This window comes from Urocampus carinirostris, chromosome 19 (genome assembly GCF_059441175.1).
Source record: "Urocampus carinirostris isolate Australia breed hairy pipefish chromosome 19, RoL_Ucar_1.0, whole genome shotgun sequence".
Classification (NCBI taxonomy): Eukaryota; Metazoa; Chordata; class Actinopteri; order Syngnathiformes; family Syngnathidae; genus Urocampus; species Urocampus carinirostris.
Window position 1 is genome coordinate 7,684,818 of NC_142367.1, and position 20,967 is coordinate 7,705,784.

At 40.6% G+C, this 20,967-nt stretch overlaps 1 protein-coding gene across 2 annotated transcripts; it reads right to left on the minus strand.

Moving 5' to 3' along the window:
* Positions 1–1,930: 1,930 nt before the first annotated feature.
* On the minus strand, positions 1,931–17,991 carry sbk1 (SH3 domain binding kinase 1). Of its 2 annotated transcripts, none has more exons than XM_088322900.1 (4): positions 17,557–17,991; positions 7,223–7,446; positions 6,955–7,157; positions 1,931–6,846 (listed from the first exon to the last, which is right to left on the minus strand). In XM_088322900.1, the coding sequence occupies exons 1-4, from the start codon at positions 17,592–17,594 to the stop codon at positions 6,022–6,024; spliced, it is 1,290 nt and encodes a 429-aa protein (XP_088179026.1). In that variant the 5' UTR covers positions 17,595–17,991; the 3' UTR covers positions 1,931–6,021. The 2 variants fall into 2 exon arrangements, with proteins under 2 accessions (XP_088179026.1, XP_088179025.1); XM_088322899.1 differs by having other exon boundaries at positions 7,223–7,449.
* Between the last annotated feature and the right edge of the window lie 2,976 nt (positions 17,992–20,967).

The window sequence follows — 20,967 nt, forward strand, 5'->3', positions numbered from 1 at the left end:
TTCATATATTAAACACCTATATGCAAGCCAAATTTGTTCAATATAGTTGATAATGATCACTACTTTTGTCACGGTCGCCATGACGACCAGTAAGCCACGCCCCCGAACTCAAGCTGAAGCAGATCAGCTGATTGCTGGTCTGCTAATTAAGGCTGGGTTGTGGGTTTGGCGGGCGCTGGCTCATTATATATACACATTCCCGGTCTGTTATGCCTTGTCCTGTTTTAGTTTAAAACTTTGTCCGTTCTGTTATGCCTTGTCCTGTTTAGTTGAGTTGGAAGAATCAACTGTTTGTTTTGTCATGTCCCAGAGTTTTGGACAACTTTTATTTTTGTGAATAAAAGTTTTTGGATCGTTACGCAATTGAGTTCTTCCTTCCTGCCTGCTGCCTCCGTTCCGGTCCGGTCACCCCACTCCACTCCACCACGCCTCGTGACAGCCCCCTTCGATTTCGTGACAACTTTGTTGTTTGCAGTTTTATTTTCTGCTATTTTCCTTTTTTTCATTTCATTTGATTTTTTTACTGAAAAAGTTTTACGATAAACATAGAAAAATAAGGAAAAGAAATATAGTAGAATGTCACGGTTGCTCATTACACTCACTTGGCCCGACACGTTTGGCGCCAGCTGCGGCTCGTTGCCTGATTGGCTTCCCTCCTATTTAAACTAAGTACTCTCATTCACTCCTTGTCAGTCCGTCAACGAACCTCTGCTCTTGCAAGACTTGTGTTTTGACTCTGTCCGGTATCCTGCTCGTGTATACAGTATCCGGTATCGATCCCGCCTGTCCGTTATTTTGTTCCTTTGTCAGGTATCGACCCTGTCTGTCCCGTCCTGTCCGTACCTTGCTTCAGTATCCGGTATCGATCCCATCTGTCTCCTCCTTTCCGGTATCTTGCTCCAGTCTCCAGTATGCAATATCAATCCCGCCTGTCTCGTCCTGTCCGGTATCTTGCACCAGTCTCCAGTATCCGGTATTGACCCGTCTGTCTCCTCCTGTCTGGTGTCTTGCTCCAGTCTCCAGTATCTGGTATTGGTTTCGTCCTGTCCGGTATCTTGCTGCAGTCTTCGCTATCCAATATCGATCCCATCTGTCCCGTCCGGTATCTACTCGTGTTTTCTGTATCGATCCCATCCGTTCTGTCTTCTTTCAATCTCGTCTGCCTCTGACTTCTCTATCTCACTTCTTCAGCCTAGCGATCGCCTGGCGTTTGTGCTCACGCGCATGACTGCCCCATTTCCGTAAAATAAAGCTAAAGCTTGTGTGAAAATGATACGCATCTGGGTCCTCCGTCTGTTCTGGTTCTGACAGTAGAATACAAAATTACGAAAGAATAATATTCCAAAACACTTTAATTATGAGGAAAAAAATCGATTCCGTCCATTTTTATCAAATTTAGGCAATGTAACGTCCTGTACTTGGATTATAAAGTTTGAAAATGAAACCGAAATACATTTTTCTTTAAAGGGACAGTGTATAACGTTTAGTGCCTCGTCATGGTACAAAAAAAAACCTTCATACATTTAAAAAACAAGCAAACGTTGATTTAAATAATGGGCAAAAATACATGAACTGTCATACCAATTTTATTTTTTCTAAATATTCATAGGTAGAGAAATTTGTATTTCTTTTACGAGGCGGAATCCATACCTAGTAGTCGCCGCCATGTTTGTCTGGCAACTTCCTGCTGTTTGCATTAGACAATAAGCCTACAGTGTAATTTAGTATATATTACACTATATACACTATTTACCTTTAAATATTTTCAAAGGAAAAAATGTTTTGTGGCAAGAAAGCATGAAATGCACTAATTTATATTGGATTAGAATAAAACCTAATTTCCATTAAAAAAAAAATAAGTATTGTTAGAATAAGACATTATCCATTGTCATCTAGAAATACTGCAGAAAAAGTTCCAGGAGTCATCAAAGTTGCCTGATAATTTTATTAAAGACACGGAATATTTACAAAATTCTACAACAGCGGCAGGAAAAATAAAAGTTTCCTTATTGCAATAGTTCCCAACATCCCAACATGTGCTGTGGAAATTCAGCCAACGATTTTTATTTTCATCTTTGTTCACGATTTATAATGACAGGGAGGAAAAAAAACAATCATCTAATTTTGTATGGTAAAAACTAGAGGTAGGTAGTAACAAGTTACATTTACTCCATTACATTTACTTGAGTAAGTTTTGAGACATTTTGTACTTCTGGGAGTATTTTTAAATCACTATACTTTTTATTTTTAATGAGTAGATTTGTGAAGAAGAAACTGTACTCTTACTCCACTACATAAGGCTACATTGAACCCGTGACTTAGTAACATTACTTTTATCTTTTAGTAACTCGATGTAAATAAGCAAATTTTTCCGAGTCCTCTGCTAGTCTGTTTAATCTACTAGAGGCACCTGGCTTTGGCAACATCAAGTTGACATATTTCAACCTGCAGCTTGTTTTTCTCTTGCGCTTCTCTGAGTGTTGTCTCGCGGGCCGGATTCAATCCCTTAGCGGGCCTGATCGGGCCCGCGGGCCGCCTGTTTGACACCTGTGCACTAGAAGATACTACCACTTTATGAATAAACTTCAGCGACATATTGTGAATCCGCATTGAGATGTTGGCTCCTCTGTGAGTTACAAACTAAACAAGTGTTCATCTTCCATGAATGTTTGATTTAATGAGACTCCGGGTGTCATGATTACCGATGTTAATTACCTGTGCCTGCTCCTTTGGCGCCAACTGGACTCGGATTGGCTTCCTGTCCCTATTCAAACCCACTCTTATTTGTCCCCTTTTGTCAGTCTGTCTGCGAACCTCAGTTAACACTAGGAAAGCAGTTTTCGACTCTGACTCCCACCTGTTTTTTGCTCCCGTCTGTTCCCCTGGCTTCGACCCATTTTTTATCCTGACCCCGTCCACCTCTTTTTGTTCCCCGACCACTTCTACTCTCCTTTCCTGGCTTACGACTCGCTTACGACCCCGACCACGTTTTTGCTCTCCGACACCGCCATCGCTCGCCACGGAATATCCACTTCCGCATTCAGAGCGACCTGCTTCCCGTGTCCAGCAATCAAGGGCGCAAACCTGTGAAGCCCTTTGAGACTCTTTGTGATTTAGGGCTATACAAAAATAAAATGACTTGACTTGACTTCTTCCAATAAAACTTGTGAGAAACGCAACGCAAGTGGGTCCTGTCTCCGTTTTGGACCTAACACCGGGTTTCCTTCCGCAGTGGTTTATTCCTCCGCTTCGTATCACCTGGTTGAATGCTAAATAGTGATGTGATGATGACATGCAGGTCACATTTTTACACCGCTACATATCGGATTTAGGACCACACGTGAACGTGGCCTGGTTCTGGCGTGAAAAAAGCGGATATGTTCCGTTCCGACGGACTTTAACAGATCAGATACAGCTCGCGTCCGTGCAAAAAAAATTCCCTGCAGTGTGAGCCTAACGTAGTCATTTTGACAATAGGCTAATATTGATACATACAGCATGCGTTGCAATCATTATAAGGCTTATATAAGGTTTCTAATTTTTTGCGGCTCCTGACAAAATTTGTTTCTTGGGTCCAATATGGCTCTTTCAACATTTCGGGGTGCTGACTCGTGGGCTAGTTTGTTGTTCTGCCTGTGGAGCCTGTTAAAAAAAAGTACTTGGGCTTTTTTGCTTAGTTTATTCCTTCGATTTATATTTTTATAATTGTATTGTTTATTATTACTGAGTATTTGAATATACCTTGATTATTTAAATCTATTTTTAAATTTAATTTAATTCATTGTTGATTTTTATGATTTGATGATCTAATTGAATTGTTTAAAAAAAAAAAAGAAGACCTTGGTACAGTTACTCAGTAATTGAATATTTTTTTCACAAAGTACTTTTTTTTTACTTTGAATTACTACTTTTTTACTTGAGTCATATTATTCTAAGGAACTCTACTTTTACTCGGGTAAAATGTTTACCTACTCTACCCACCTCTGATAAAAAACACAATCTTCCAAAAGTCAGTTTGGCTTTAAAGTCACATTTATAGCTTTAAATCTGCTCTAAAACATATTTACCAGCAAAGTTACCCAAAGTTGAAATTGGTTTACAGTAAACCTTAAACTCCAGAGTTAAAGTAGAGTCAAAGCTTTAAACCTGTGTGTTCTAAAGTTAGAGCAGGTTTAAATTTTAAACACGAACTCTAGTGTTGAAGCTTGATACCGCTTTAAAGCATGTTTGATTTCAGAGTTATCAAAGATTGAATTTGATTTTAAGTTTAAACTGTAGAGTTAAAGCTCCAAACTCCGGGTTTAAAGTACAAAATTGAATCGGGTTAGAAGCTGAAACTATCAAGCACATTTGAGGCTTAAACTAGAGTAAAAGCTTTAAACGCCAGGGTCAAAGCCATTGTAAAGTTAAAGCAGTTAACTTGATCTCCTGAAATAAGCTCCGAGTACCTAACACAATAAGTGACTGTGTTTTGAACATTTTTCTTTGATCCTGGTTTGGGGGATGATATTGGACTAATATCCACTAATAATCTTGGGAAATAATGTAATAATAATAATAATAAATAAATATTATATTTCATTTACACCCAGTGGACATTCTTTCACATTCCTCATAAACTGAGATTTTTTTTCATCTGGGAATGAAGAAGGACAGAAGCCCGACGACAGCATCTGTGTGGCAGCGTCGCCGTGGCAACAGAGATGACCGTCTGTCAGCGCTAAAACTTGCTGATGATGAGAACAACAGCAACACAAGCAAGAACAAGCCACGCTGCTCATAATTAGATGTGACACTTTGGGGTCCCATCCAAGCCAGCTAGTGAAGCAAGCTGAGGTGAATTTAGCTCCACAGTGACCATCTTCTTTATCCTCATCCCATTTAGCTGCTACATACGATGTGTAAACCTGACCGTGAGCAGATCCCCTGATTGAGTACAAGAGTACAGCTACATTATTGGACTACCTGATAGAACATTTTAAAGAACACCCGATGATACCAATTGAAATTCCTCATCATTGAGGAACATTTTGTGCTTTGGAAACTCACGCACTCCATCCAAACACGCGGTAGAAAAGAAAACAAAAAGATTTAAACTGATTCCCTCACATTTCTGGAAATCGAGCTGAGCAGTCCGACAGCTGTAGACAAATGAAAACACTCCAGTGTCCAGAAAAAAACGCTACGTGGAGGTCCATTTTATGGTTCTTGGACCATCTGAGGCCTTTGAAGTGACAGGAAGAAATCCATGGTTCTGGAAAAACCTGTACAGTAAAGTGACAAGTGATGGAGAAGTCTTTCCCATGGACTGTTTTAAGTTTACAAGCATTAGCACCAACACCACAGTACTGATACAAAAATGACTATTCTACCAGGGAGGAAAAGTCTGAAGAAGTTGGGCATCACCACCCAGATTTTGTTCTTGTTCCTGTTCTGGATGATGCGCCATTTAGGGGACTCAAACCTGGACCACCTCTCATCTACTTTGGCCATCATGTTTCAGCACCACCTTGTATTTTTAAAACCAGAATATTTTCATCCGCTCAATTAGAAAAACAAAAACAAAAGGAACTGACTTGGGTCGTCAGATTCACACTCATATTGCACCTTTGTCCGAAACCCCATTCCTTGACCAATCGTAATTAGATTCAGCAGTATATTGTAGAAAACATTATGCTATACATCTCCTTTCATTCCATAGACCATGACTGTCCAGGCTCTGTTGGGGACTGAGTGGATGGACCTTTGGAGTTGAACTGGATGGTTTCAGGTGCCATAGGAGGCTAAAGGAGTCAGGAGTTGATAAAGAAAGGTTGCTGGTGCTAGTGCACATTCCCAAGCTGGACCGATCTCCTGACTTGGCATAGTTGGATGTTCAAAGGTCTTTGGAGGTCAATCTGGCGTCCTTGAAGATGTTAAACCCAAGCCCAGGATCTGAAGAGGTGTAGTGTTTCACAGATCATCTCTTTCAGACAGACGATATGTATTGGGAATACCTGGCCACTGCCCAAAGTAGTCTGGTTACACGCAAATTTCAATGGCGGTGGCCATCACCATCTGGCTTTTGTTCTTGTCCCGCCCTGGAGGCTGTTGCTGCCCTGCCTCCTCTCTGGGTTCAGAGAGGACGCTTCGTTTTAGGGGTGTCGGGCGAAGGCAGGAGCCTCCCGTTTGCGTGGAAGGCTCTGGCTGTCTGTGGGTGGTGCGCGAGGAGGAAGAAGAAGTGGACGAAGATGAAGAGCAGTTGCCGGTGCACACCCCTGAGCTGGAGCGTTCGCTTCTCTTGGCACGACAGGACGGCCTGCGCCGGAGTTCGCTCACCAACTCGTACTTGACGAAGCAGAAGACATCCTTGACCCCGCATCGTTTCTCGGGCTCAGCGGCCAGGAGCCTCTGGAACATCCGCAGGGCGTCATCTGTGAAGCGACGCCACTGGGATGGGTAGGTTCCGGCGGGACAACCGGCCTTCTGCCAGCGCCGGAACTCTTCGTAGAATGCATCGCTCAGCAGCGCTGCCTCCCAGGGGAAGTTGCCCGTTAGCATGCAAAAGACCAGAACCCCGAAAGCCCAGACGTCCAAACTGGCGTTGACCAGGAAGCCCTCTGCCCGGCCTGCCCGGCACACTTCGGGGGCAGTGTAGGGGATAGTGCCGCTCACTCTTTTGACCCGGCAGCCCACCCGTCGGGTCATGCCGAAATCGGCTAGCTTGACTCGTCGGCACTCACGGTCGAACAGCAGCACGTTCTCTGGCTTGACGTCCCGGTGCACCAGATTTTTGCCGTGCATGAAGTCCAGAGCAAGGCCCAGTTGCTGCATACAGCGTTTCACCATCTCCTCCGGGAGGCCCACCTGGAAGGGAACACACACCGGGAGATTATATTAAGTTGTAAAAAACTCGATAGATAACATTGAAGTATTGGCGATTTGAAGGAGAAAGGCCAAGAGCAAAGGTGCCACCTGTGGAGGAATGATATCGAAGAGGTCCCCGGCTGGAGCATATTCTTGTCCGAAGACGTAGCTGTCCTCTGTCTCAAAGAGCACGTCCAGGACTTTAATAATGAAGGGGCTGGAGCTTAGCGAGCTGGTCAGGCTGTATTCACGCAGAAAACTCTTTAGCTTTGTCTTATTCTTGGTGACAAACTTCAGCGCCATCTTGGTGCCTGCAAAGAGGAGACCCAAACAGGATAAAGCGCTGCAGGACAAAGGCAGCAATATCACAAATCACCTTGACTGGTGTGCGCCACCAGGTCCACTTTGCCGTATGTGCCCTTGCCAAGCTCGCGGATGTGCTGGAATTGCTCAGCGACGTCCGTAGCCGAGAGCGAGGTGATGGCCAGCGCTTGCATGTCCTCCACAGGGACACCAACCCCACCGGGGGCTGTTTTGGACGTAGGCGAGCCCCCGCCGCTGCCTGCCCTTGTCGGTGAAAGGGACAGGCTGGCCTTGACGCTGCTAGAATATCAAAAAGAAATCTGTGTAATTTTTTTTTGCTCCTATCTTTGTTGTTCTTTGTCTTCATCATTTATTGTCCTTTTATGAAATTATTGAAGTCATAAATGTGACATGGGTCTCTGTTTTCATTCCCAGTAAATTAATAGAGGAGTTTTGCTGGTGGATTTGCAGGTTGGCAATTTTCCACCACTGTGGCAAAAGAAAAGAAGGAAGAAAAAAAGAAAGAAAAATAGAAAGGTCTTTGACGTAAATAACTGTCCAAGGCGGGGATTGAGCAAAGTCCTCAATATTCATTCAGGATTTATTCATATTTATAGTATTTCTTTGTGTATAATGCACACGCCGAAATTCTTGTTAACAATCGCAATAAAATATTATTGAAATTTTTATCAGCTCATACTAACCAATGAAAGTGACACACATTATATAAGTGTGGCCATAACTAAAATTATTTATGCAGAACGTAAACTAGGAACACAATAACAAGATCAAATTTACAATGTATTTTTGTCCTTCAAAGTCCTATTCACTATCAGATACACCAAAAAGTTGTTTCCATTCTCTGGTACTGTGACTAAAAATTGTGTGATAATGAGATAAACTGCCTTTTTGTATGTCATCTATATTACTGGTGGAATAGTGGTTAAGATTTGGCGCTCTCACCACCGCGACCCAGGTTCAAGTCTCTTTGCATTCAATGTTTTGTGATAGTGTTCAGCGATATTTTTCAACTACCGTAAAACATCAATGAGTTATTTTTAGGTTAAACAAATGGTCCATTAAATTGAAAATAAAAATAATTAGTGTTTCTCAAATATTTTGTATAGCTATTTTATATTTACATAATATGTACTGTTTATTAAGAGCTTTATTCTTTTCTGGCTCTTCCAGGTGTCGCTTGACATGTTTGACATGCTTTATGGAACCTTATCATGTTAATGTTTTCAAACATTGTCAATCAAATACAAAAAAAGCGACAAATCAGAAAGATGTATAAATTAAAGGCATATGTTTGTTGTTTTTTTGTCCTGGATTAAACAAAGCCCAAGGAAAAGTGCCTAGCGAACAGCCTTTCTGCCAACAACAACTTTTCATTTCTCCATCTCGACTTTCCACTTCCAGGTATGAAGCAGATAACGAGCTTCACTTAATTGCTCTCTAGCATGATCTCGTTTGGTGGTGTTTTCCCGAAGGGGCACTAACAAAAGAGTGATTTCAAGCCAGCCTCATTAGTGGGAAATCCATTTGAGAGGGATGGGCGGTCAGAAAAGACTGGTAGGCCTAACTGGCTTTACTTACTGGCAAAAAGCATTTGGGCTAGGAAGACCGATGGTTGCTGTTTAGATTTTTACTTCTGGGAAAGCTGACTTCATCGCCTGTTGATTTTACAGAATCAATGGCGGGATTACGGGATTTCACTTGACTGTACCGAGAACGAAAATGACATTTTCAAGTCAATTTTTTTCTTTCGCCGGCCGACTATTTTTTTTACTTTGCAAAAATTGAATGGATTTAACGCAAGGAAGTTGAATGACTTCATGTCTGCGAATATTGTTTTTGAATTTATTAAGTTATCGTGACCAACGATCTTCTCTTGGCAGTGGACTCTTGGCTTAGACACTGTGGACCCCAACATCTTACTATATCGGTTGGAAAAAATGGATTGGTCTCTCAGGAACTGTCCAATCGGGTTCAGTTCCCACCTCTCAGGTAGGACGTACTGTGTTAAATATAGTGAAATGACATCTGAGCCATTTAGTGTTACCTGTGGTGTTCCGCAGGGCTCAGTATTTGGTCTCCACCTTTTCAGCATTTATATGCTACTGTCAGATGATAGTCTTTTTTCTTCGTTTCCATTGATATGCAGACACTCAACTATCTGCCCAAAAAGGAAACTGCATCATTTTGCAACAGCTGCAAACTTTTGATACTATACTTCAGGAGCCTGGAGAGTTGTACATTACAATAATTGAGACTGGAGGTGATGCCGCACAATGTACATTGCAGCCTGGTCATCCTGGAAGGGGGGTTACCTCATGTGCGTCCCCTTCTCAAGGTTTCTACATTTTCTCGTACTGAGGTTTTTAGTTTTTACTTGCCCTCACGTAGGCTTTAGATGAAGGTTTGGTGTAATGGTAGTCGGTACAGCCATTTGAGACTTTTTGTGATCTAGGTCTAATAAAAATTAGCATGACTTAACCTGTCTTGGGTTTAATTTGTTTCCACAATTTACACCTTCAAGGGGAATTCCCCAAAATGTTTCCTCATATACAATGTATTTACATTTTTATGCCACGATTACCTTAGAGAAATGTATAATTGGAGTTCATTCAAATATAAATTGAATAAAAACTGTAAATATAAAATAAATTTAATTAAACAAAAATAAAAATGTCAACTTAAGAATTAATCTAAAAAAAGCTTAAAATACTTCACGAGGGAAAATATTAAAAATAGCTTGTTTTATTTCAAAATAAACTATTGTAATACAAGGGCTCAGGTTTGGTCTGGGCATTGGTGAGTACAAAACAATAATAATAATAATAATAAAGTAGTAATAGTAATAATAATGATAATAATGTAGGTAGGGCTGCATATGTACTTTGAAAACATCTTTCAGGACACTCAAGGTCGATGTACATATGGTAGGACACGGAAATAACACAAGTGTAAAACAAGCAAGTTATAAATAGCAAATAAAACACATTAGAGTTAAAAGGGGGTGGTATGTGAGGCAGATGGTCAAGAAAAGGTAAGTCTGAAGTGGTGAGTTTTGAGTGCAGATTTGAAGGTGGACAGGGTCGCAGAATTTCAGAGGTCAGGCGGCAATGAGTTCCAGAGCTGGGGGGCAGAGCGGCTGAAGGTTCTGCTCCCCATAGAGCTGAGGTGGGCAGGAGGTATAGTGAGATGGAGGGAGGAAGATGATCTAAGGGTGCGGGATGGCGTGGCAGTGTGAAGGAGATCAGAGAGGTAGGAAGGGGCAAGGTTACTAATGGCCATGATTGCTACATCTTCAATGGAATACCGCTTATCCTCAGTATGGTCGGAGGGGTGCTGGAGCCCATCCCAGCTATCTTTGGTCAGTGGGCAATGGACACCCTGAACTGGTTGCCAGCCAGTCGCAGGGCATGATGTAATAACAAAAATGCTAATTAATTCCAAAAATTAACGACTAACGACTTTGGTAGATGGGAACCGGCAATTCATATAATTTAAAAAAACGCATATGATATATATAGTAATAATAAAAATCCATTAATACCAATGAAATGAAAAAGAAATCGCCTTGAATTTGTGAATGCAGGAGACAAAAATCTGGCTAAGACTTTTTTTGGTCCCTGTAGGCAACACTCAGTCTGGTGTGCACAGTTGGCGCGAGCTGGCAACAGGATTTTCTTACGTAACATAATGTCGAAGTGTGATATTCGGCGCTACGCGCTCATAAAAATATTTCTATTTTCTGCAACAATCTTTATTTTCCTCCTTGACTGAAAACGGATGGAAAAGCCAAAAACAAACTTTCCACCTACAACTAGATCCAAATAGAATATAAAAAAAATGCAAATAGTCACATTTGTTGCTTTCTGTTTGCTGCTCTTTCTGTGCTGAGGACAAAGAATAAATGCAAGTGAGTAATGTGTTTGGAATATTTAGTGCCTCTTAGTAGTACAAAAAAACTCCCATTCAATTAAAAATAACATTGATCTGAATACTAGGCTAAAATACATGACCTATCATACAAAAAAAAAAAAAAAGTCGTGGGTAAAGATATTTGTATTTCCTTTACATAATGAAGTCGCTGACATGTTTGTCTGGCATCTTACGACAAAAAATACTACAAAAGAATACAAAACTAAGTATCAAATTTAATGCTTCAATACAGGGACATCATATATAATTTTGCTTTCCTTCTGAAAAAGAATTACTACATAATTACTACACAGATACTGCAGTCGAAATACAATAGTACAGAAATACTACAAAAAAACAACCACAGTAATATCACAACAATACTAAAGAAATATAACAAAAATGCTACTATGGAAATCCTACGAAAATCCTACAGAAATAATTTGAAAATACTTTTTACAGAAATGCTACAAAAATACCACTACAGTTATACTGAAATACAAAAATACTCCTCCAGAAATAACACACAAATACTAGTACAATAATGCCACCAAACGAAAAGCAGAAATACTAATACAGAAATACTAAAAGTACAAGAAAAATACTACTTAAGTAATACAACAGAAACACTACAAAAATACTGCAGAAATACTACAAAACAAAACATCAAACTAATTGCTTGAACTAAGGACCTAATATATTATTCTGCTTTAATTCTGAAAAGAAAAAAAGGAAAAAATACTATTACAGAAATACTAGAGTAAAACGATGAATCATTACTACAGTAATACAAGTCAAGTCAAGTCATGTTTATTTGTTCAGCCCTTAATCAGAAAGAGTATCAACGGGCTGCAAAGACCACAGATTATTGCAAAATCACAACAGAAATACTACAACAGAAATACCACAAAAATACACCTACAGTAACACTTTATGTTTCAAAACCAATTTGATGAAAGTAATCTATTAGAAAAGTAATATAAGAATGAATATAACATGTACAGTGACGAAAATAAGTATTTGAACACCCTGCTATTTTGCTATTTCTCCCACTTAGAAATCATGGAGGGGTTTGAAATTTTCATCGTAGGTGCATGTCCACTGCGAGTGAGGTAAACTAAAAAAAGAAAAATCCAGAAATCACAATGCATGATTATTTTTCAACAATTAACTTGTGTAATACAACTGCAAATAAGTATTCGAACACCTGTGTATCATCTAGAATTCTAACCCTAAAAAGACCTGTTAGTCCACCCATTAGAAGTCCACCTGCACTCCATGTATCATGCTAAATCAGATGCACCTGTTTGAAGTTGTGAGCTGCATAAAGACACCTGTCCACCCCATACAATCAGGAAGACTTTAACTCTTAACATGTCGAAAAACCAAAGAGCTGTCCAAAGACACCAGAGACAAAATTGTACACCTCCACAAGGCTGGAAAAGGCTACGGAGCAATCGCCCAGCAGCGTGGTAAAAAAAAGGTCCACTGTTGGAAAAATCATGAGAAAATAGAAGAAGCTAAACATGATGGTCAATCTCAATTGGAGTGGAGCGCCATGCAAGATATCACCTGGTGGGGTCTCAATGATTCTAAGAAAGGTAATGAATCAGCCCGAAGCTACACCATGGGAGTTGGTCAAGGACCTGGAAAGACCTGAGACCACCGTTTCCAAGGTTACTGTACTTAATACACTAAGACGTCATGATTTGAAATCATGCATGGAACAAAAGGTAGCCCTGCTCAAACCAGCACATGTCAAGGCCCGTCTTACCATTTGGAGAAGGTTTTGTGGTCAGATGAGACCAAATTAGAACTTTTTGGTCATAATTCCACTAAGCGTGTTTGGAGGAAGAAGAATTAAGAGTACAAGAATACCATCCCTACGCTGAAGCATGGGGTTGGTAGCATCATATTTTAGGGGTGTTTTGCTGCACATAAGACAGGACGAGTGCATTGCATTAAATAGAGGATGACTGGGGCCGTGTAGTGTGAGATTTTTGACAACAACCTCCTTCCCTCAGTCAAAGCATTGAAGATGGGTCATGGCTGGGTTTTCCAAAACGACAACGACTCGAAGCACACTGCCAGGAAAACCAAGGAGTGGCTCTATAAGCATATCAAAGTCCTCGCAAGGCCCAGTCAGTCTTCAGACTGGAGGGAGCTCAAACTCTGTGTTTCTCAGCATCAGCCCAGAAACCTGACTGATCTAGAGGAAAATCTGTGTGGAGGAGTGGGCTGAGATCCCTCCTGCAGTGTGTGCAAACTTAGTGAAAAAATACAGGAAACGTTTGACCTCTGTCATAGCAAACAAAGGCTACTGTACCAAATATTAACATTACTTATTTGCAGCTGTATCACACAAATAATTTTTTTTTAAAAATCATGCACTGTGAGTTCTGGATTTTTCTTTTTAGTTTATCTCTCTCACAGTGGACATGCACCTACGATGAGAATTTCAAACCCCTCCATGATTTCTAAGTGGGACACATAGCAAAATAGAAGGGTGTTCAAATACTTATTTTCTTTACTGTAAATGTCTGCAGGCTATATTTCTTCATGAATGAAAATAGGTCCCCAGGATCGGCCCCTCGGTCACATTTTTTTAACCCCTGACTCCAAACAGTTGCCCAACCCCTGCCCTAACCCTATAATATCTCGCTGCTAGATAAGAACATTTTGCTCATCAATTTGAAGAGGCTCAAATGTGGAAAACAACAACAAATGACATCAAAAGCATGCTTCAGGAACACACTGTTCCAACCCCCCCCCCCCCCCCCCTCGCTCCCCCACAATCATAATCCAGTAGCTCCACAAGGGAGCAGAACTGTTTGATTGTGGGGAATCCGAGTGTCCCTTTGTGCCACTTGCTTTCATGTGGAACACATATCTGGGGAAGGGGTGGTAAGAATGGAAGGGGAGCGGCATGGCAGAAATTGGCTCTAATAAACGAGAAGTTTCAGCATCCACATCAAGGCCTGCCTTATAAAAAGACTGCAAAATCCGAACAACCCCCCCTCCACCGTCTCATTAGGAAGTATCCGACTTGATTGCGGACACAAAAGAGGGCAGCCTGCTGTGCTCGCTGTCCTAATTGGAGAACTCTGCTAGCGCCAATTACGGATACCATTTCTCTGAATCAATCGGATCATATTTAACAAATGGTTCCTTTCTAGACGCTTGAAAGCTGTTGACATGCGCTAAAGCAGTGTTTCTCAACTGGTGGGTCGGGACGCAAAAGTGGGTCGCGGACCCTTTTTAAGTGGGTCGTAGTACTTTGCCTTGGCAAAATAACACAGAGAGAAGGAACAATATAACTAAGAGCCAATGAGAGTCACGATCTGCTGCGCTATCTTCCCTAAGAGGACGCCAATCGGCTATGGAACCGGACACACCAATCAAGTCCAATCGCGACAAACCTGTCCCTGATTCTACAAATAGATTATAACGACTGTTAGGACAGCTCTCTGATTGTGGTCTCATTGACATTTTCAGGCCCCTTTCATCCTGCTGTCTGTCACCATGTTATGTTTGGTTTCTTGTTTCTTTACTCCTTGCATTTTTCCAGTTGCAGGTTTGGTTTGGTTATTTTCTTAGTTGCTCGTTTTTTGGTACTTTGGTCCTAGTTTTGTAAATAAATACTTTAATTGTTTTTAGCACCCCTAGCTCCAGTTCCTGATTCACCAACATGGGTCCACTCTATTCAAAACATGATAGAATGACACAGCCCCCGAAGGACCCAGCAGGAAGCGTCCATATCCTTTGTTTTGAGCATCAAACCAGGGCATCAAACCATCTCAACCAGTGGCCAGAAGGTACTTGGCTGCTTCTTTTACATGAAGCCTGCGTGGCAAAGAGAACGTCCGTCGGTCACTTCTAGTTCCTGTCCCGGCGGCGAGAAGTTTGCTGTCCTAGCAGCAAGCTGAAAGTCACTCGGCCGCTTGTGGTCCCTAGAAAGGACAAAGACCCTCGACCACCCAAGTCCCGGTGGAAAGAAGGCCCCGGTCCTGGCGGTGAGAAGAAGAGTCCTCTGCTGCCTCTGGCCTAGTTTTCGGCGGGACCGACAAGGATCTTAAGCCGTCCCCTGTTCCGATAAAGGTCTGTTTGACGCGGCCTCCATCTTTTTGTTTTTGTTTATTTGGTCCGTTTAGCATTTGGCCCTTGAGGGGGAGGAAATGTCATGACCTGCTGCGCTGCCTTCGCCCAGAGCGCGCCAACTGGCTTTGAAACTGTACGCACTTGAGTCCAATCACGACACACCTTTCTCTAATTCTACAAAGCATTTATATTGAGTGTTGGGAAAGCTCTTTGATTTTCCGGTCATTGCCATTTCCTTGTACCTTTGTTACTTTACTCCTTGCATATTTCTAGTTCCGGGTTCGGTTTTTGTTCCTAGTTTCTTGTTAGGGCATTTTGTTAGTTACTTTGGTACTAGTTTTGTTAGTAAATGCCGTCCTTGTTTTGAGCACCCTTGCCTCCAGTTTCTCATTCCCCCACATGGGTCCATCACCTTCAAAACGTGATATTGACACTTCTTAAGAGTAGATAGGAATAATGTCCTGCAAATGTGAGTTCACACCTGCTATTTCAACCCACAGGAAAAATGCTGGTTAGGCTTGTTTACATATGCTAAGTATGGCCAAACGCAGATACAGTGGAGAATATATGAGACACAAGTTTTATTAAATTGGAGATAAAGTCAGTAAAGTGAAGCATTTCGGAATTCATAAAAATGTTATGTGAGTATTATTTTAAACTAGATGTCGCCGTATTGTGTAGTGCAACCGAAAACAAGTGTTAATTTGTCTTTCTTTTTTTTGCCCAGCCTTTCACGGTGCAATATATAAAAGAAGAAAATAATGAAGAAAAAACAAAATTAGGGAAAGAAAGGGGTTGGAAGAAAAAATGTGAAAGTATGAGTAAAAAGGAAAAAGTGAGAAAATTCAGAAAAAGAAAAACAGATTAAAAAGATAGAAAAAGAAGAAAAGAAGGATAAAGTGAAAATAAAGAATAAAAGAGAAAAAAAGACAGGAAAAACAGGGGGGGAAATAAAAAATGTGGGGAAAAAAAGAGGAAAAATAAGAAAAAAGCTAGACATAAAGAAAAGAGGGTGGAAAAAGACAGGTTTTTGTGTACCCCGAGCAGCAAGATGGCCACCAATGGTCAGCTTTTTAATCAATAAATTGTACCATGATTTGGGTCAAGACTTGTAATTAGGGTGGGGTGCTGGGTTCTCAAGTAAGACCAGTTGAAGACGACTGCACTAAAGTCTGCTCATTTTCTATTGCGGGTCAAAAATAATCAGACTCAAAGCTGCTCTCGAACAGTTTCTCAATTGATGGGTTGGAACCCAAAACTGGGTCAGGAACCCGTTTTCAGTGGGTCATGGGCATTTTGCTTCGCAAAATACTGCTAATAAGAAGAAAAACAGAAAGTCAATTACACTCCTTAACAGTAGATGGCGATAAAACTCTGCTCGATATCTTGTACCTGTTTGGTCAATTGGCGTTTTTGAAAGGGATCACATCTCACTTTATATTTTGTTTTGTTTCATTTCCTCTTTCTGCCCCTAACACTTCCCATGGGAAAGAAAATTGGAAAACAGTGACAACAACAATCAAATGGCAGAAGTAAATGATTGCGAAATACCAAAATATTGTATGGTTTTAAAATATTATATTTTTAGCCTTTTACCAGTATATTTATCTTTACTAATTGCATTATTAAATAATTATTGATGTTTATATAGAAGCGTTATATTATATTTTGAATTTTCTTTTAGTATGTGGCTGTTTTAAAGCAGTTTTAGGGTTTTTCTCTTTTTTCTCTTTTATTTGTCCTCATTTTATTTCTTCTTTTTTTGTTTTTTCTTTCCATTTTCTCTTCCTTATTTTTTCCTTTTTCTCTTTTTTCCCTATTTCCCTTTTTATCAGCCTTCTTTACTTTCCAAAAGGCCGGGCCAAAAAACAAGACGAAAAATGGTCCAGTTTGGTTGCTTTCAGTCTCCATAGCTTGTATTCTTACTTGTGCTTTATAACACTCATTTTTGGTTGCACCACACAATATATATATATATATATATATATATATATATATATATATATATAACACACTGTCCCTTTAAGTCCTTTATTCCATGGCTATCCTGGTGTGCCACTTTGTCTAACCTCGGTGTAAACTAGGTTAACTACGTTGCTATCAATCAGTCTTTTATTGTAGATTATTGTAATTCTTATTAATTATTCAATTCAATTAATTATCAACAATTAATTTTAATTGAATTGTAATTTCAATAGTGACTGAGGAGATTTTGGAGAGCAACCAAGCCTCACTTCTTCATCCTCAATGCAATACTTTGTATGCACTCGATTCGATTTTTAATACCATATTCATCTAATAGTAGTAAGAGAAAACAAAAATCATTGTTTTAAACAACATCACGCAAAGAAAAATGATGTCTTTGGAGAAGGTTTTGACCTGCTAGGAGCTTGTCTCTCTCCTCCATGGTCCTGCATCCTCCGCACGACGAGACGGACGGAACCTCGAGCACTCAGGTAAGCCTCCCCCCGCTTACACGCACAAAAAATAGACAATGAAAATCCTCTGCCGACGTTCTCCTTCAGTGGACTCTCGTGAGGTTCTCGGCTGGTCCGGAAGAGGCTGTGGCAGCGATGGTATCATTCTGAGGGGGAAGATGCGGGAACTCGGATCATCTCAGAGAGAGGAGAAGCAGGGAGGGGGAGGGAGGATGTGTTTATTATCCGCTCCTCCCGCCTGACCTACTCCAGCTTCAGTCATTCAAAAAATTAAATAAAACACACAAAAAAGGCAAAAGAAGCTTTTGGCATCTGTGTGAAGCGTCTAGTTCAGCTCTGCACTTGTGTCCGAGGGGGAGAGAAGGGTGATGCTTTGTGGCCGAGATGTTGTCCCCCACTACTCTGCTCTCCTCATTGTTTACTGGTCCTCACATGGTCCTAGTGCCTCCAAATTCATATAAAAGTGACCCTCCTCTTGTGATGTTTTCAGGTAACACACACGATGTTGAAGGGTCTTTATTATCTTGTGACGTGACCATACCACTGAAGTTCCCCTCTGCACACAGATGACAAATCTTCATAGGGTCCAAATACACTCTGTGGCAATGTTCCCTCTAAGCTACGTGTGTGCGCAATTGCGCACTGCCCAGAGCTTTTCTGCGCAGAAAAAAATCTAGCCAGCTCACAAAAATCAGGGATCGAATTTGCTAAATAAGAAGCGAATTAAGTCAAAGTTACAGTGCATGAAGGTAAAAATGCAAGGGTTCCCCTGACGTTGTGTTCTAAGTGCGGTATTTGGAAGTCGAGGTCGAAGTAGAACGAAGTTGAGTAAAGTCAGTAGAGTTTTTCGAGAACCGGCTTCTTCAGCCTGGCTCACTAAAAAGAACCGGCTCTTTCGGGTCCCACAGCTCTTCAGGTCGTTTTTGCTTCTTTAATCCCAACATGACCAAATATTATGTAAAATTGTGCACAAAATGACTTAAAGGAAGGGGGGAAATAGAATAAAAAAGAAAAAAATACCAAAAATAAAAAAGTAGAAAAGCTGAGAAAAAAAGAAACAAAGGAGAGAAAAAGAGAAAAAAAGCAGGACAAATTCAGAAAAAAATAAAGAAATAAAGGGAAAAGGAATTAGAGAACAAAAAAGCAAGAAAAATGTAACAGCTAGGAAAAAATAAATACAATGACATTTTTAAAATGAGTAGAAAAAAAAACTGGGAAAAAGAAGAAAAAGTTTGTATTGCATTCAAATAATTTCCAATTATATCAAGTCAATCTTGTTGCAAACATTGTACTTCCACTAAAAAAATATGATTAAATACAGTTCCGTATCGTGCAACCGACTAAATAAGCTACCGAAAATTTTAGTATTATGTGACAAAAGATACCAGGAAAAAAAAGAAATGGAAATCTTGTGAAAAAAATTGTAAAAACAAATGACGTTTGTAGACCCTACAACCTTTGCAATAGTACATTAGTCAATTCATTCAAAAGTGAAAAATAATATTGCATTGCCGGAAACTCAGCAAAATGTAACCTGACGTCAAGTTTTGGACATGTTTAATGTCAAGTCAAGTCAAATTTATTTACATAGCCCTTTAATCACAAAAATGTCTCAAAGGACTGCACAGGATTAAATAAATTTGACTTGACTTGACTTGATATTGATAATGATTTAGTTGCCACACTTAGGATTGCTGTTGCTCACCGTTGTTTCAAGCGTTGCTCACCGACTTTGTGTGAACGCTCAGACCCGTGCAAGATTAGAGGTAACATTGCTCTGTGGTGTTGCTCACTTGGGCTAAGTAGCTGATGTCTAGAACTTTCCTGTTGAAATCGCATCGCCGTGGCCTGGATTTTCTTTTCCAGTTTTGCTGTGAGAGTCCATGTCTTGCAAGCGTAGAGGAAAATGGAAGAAACCAGCGCTTATATGAATCTGATCTGCTATGCTCTTGTCCCTCCAGATGTGTTTAAGTCTGGCAAGTGCGGCTGTGGTTTTAAGCTATTCCGGCCATTATTTCTGGTTCTGACCCCTCTTTTGATATATCCAAGATATTGAGGTTCTAGCTCTCTGTGGTTGATGTTGATGTTTGTGGCGATACCTTGGGGATTGTTGGTCCAAGATTCAGGCATATTTCACTTTTTTTTCTATTCTTTCCTTCTCTAGCCACTCAAGTTAGCCACAGGGTATGACTTGCAACTATAATAATAATAATAATAATAATTTCCTTTGTATTGTCATTCTTTGTAACAATGTACACAGAACGAAATGTCGATACACCTGACCCGTTGTAGCGAGTCGATGCAGCCGCAGCCAACAGAGGGCGCCGCCATTTTACCAGCAGTTATTGTTAGCTGCTCCTGCTTTGTCCCTCAGTGTCACTTGTATTTCTTAGCTGTTAATGCAAGCAAACGTAGCCGAGTTCCAAGATTCAGGCTTCTTTCACTTTTTTTCAATTCTTTCCTTCTCTAGCCACTCATGTTAGCCACAGGGTATGACTTGCAACTAGCAGTTATTGTTATTGTTAGCTGCTCCTGCTTTGTCCCTCGGTGTCACTTGTATTCCTTAGCTGTTTATTCAAGCAAACATAGCCGAGTTCCAAGATTCAGGCTTCTTTCACTTTTTTCAATTATTTCCTTCTCTAGCCACTCATGTTAGCCACAGGGTATGACTTGCAACTAGCAGTTATTGTTAGCTGCTCCAAGTTTGTCCTTCAGTATCACTTGCATTCCTTAGCTGTTTATGCAAGCAAACGTAGCCGAGTTCCGTGTTTCGGGCATTTTCCACTTTTTTCCCCTTCTCCATCTATTCAGCTTAACAACTTGGCTGTAGGCTACATAATAATAATAATAATAATAGGTGAATTGGCCGGTCCAAATTGTCCCTAGGTTTGAATGAGCGAGTGAGTTGTCTGTCCCCGTGTGCCCTGCGATTGGCTGGCAACCAGTTCAGGGTGTCCCCTGCCCACTGCCCGATGATTGCTGGGATGGGCTCCAGCACCCGCGCGACCCTACTGAGGATAAGCGGTGCAGCTGATGAGATGAGATGAGATACTAATAATAATAATAATACAAGTATAAATTAATTAATGTTTTTATAAGAATAATAAATAAAAAAACATTCAATTTTTTTTAAATGGTAAATGGTCTGCATTTATATAGCGCTTAAAGTCACTGAAGACCTCCCAAAGCGCTTTACAATGTGCTTCACACTTACGCATTTGCACACACACACTCATACACAGATAGCGGCGTCAGCCATCCTTTAATCGCCTCCTTATTTGGAAACAATATTATTTATAGGCCAATTTGGAAATCCATGCCCGATTGGGTTTTGAACAGGAGATTTTATTTG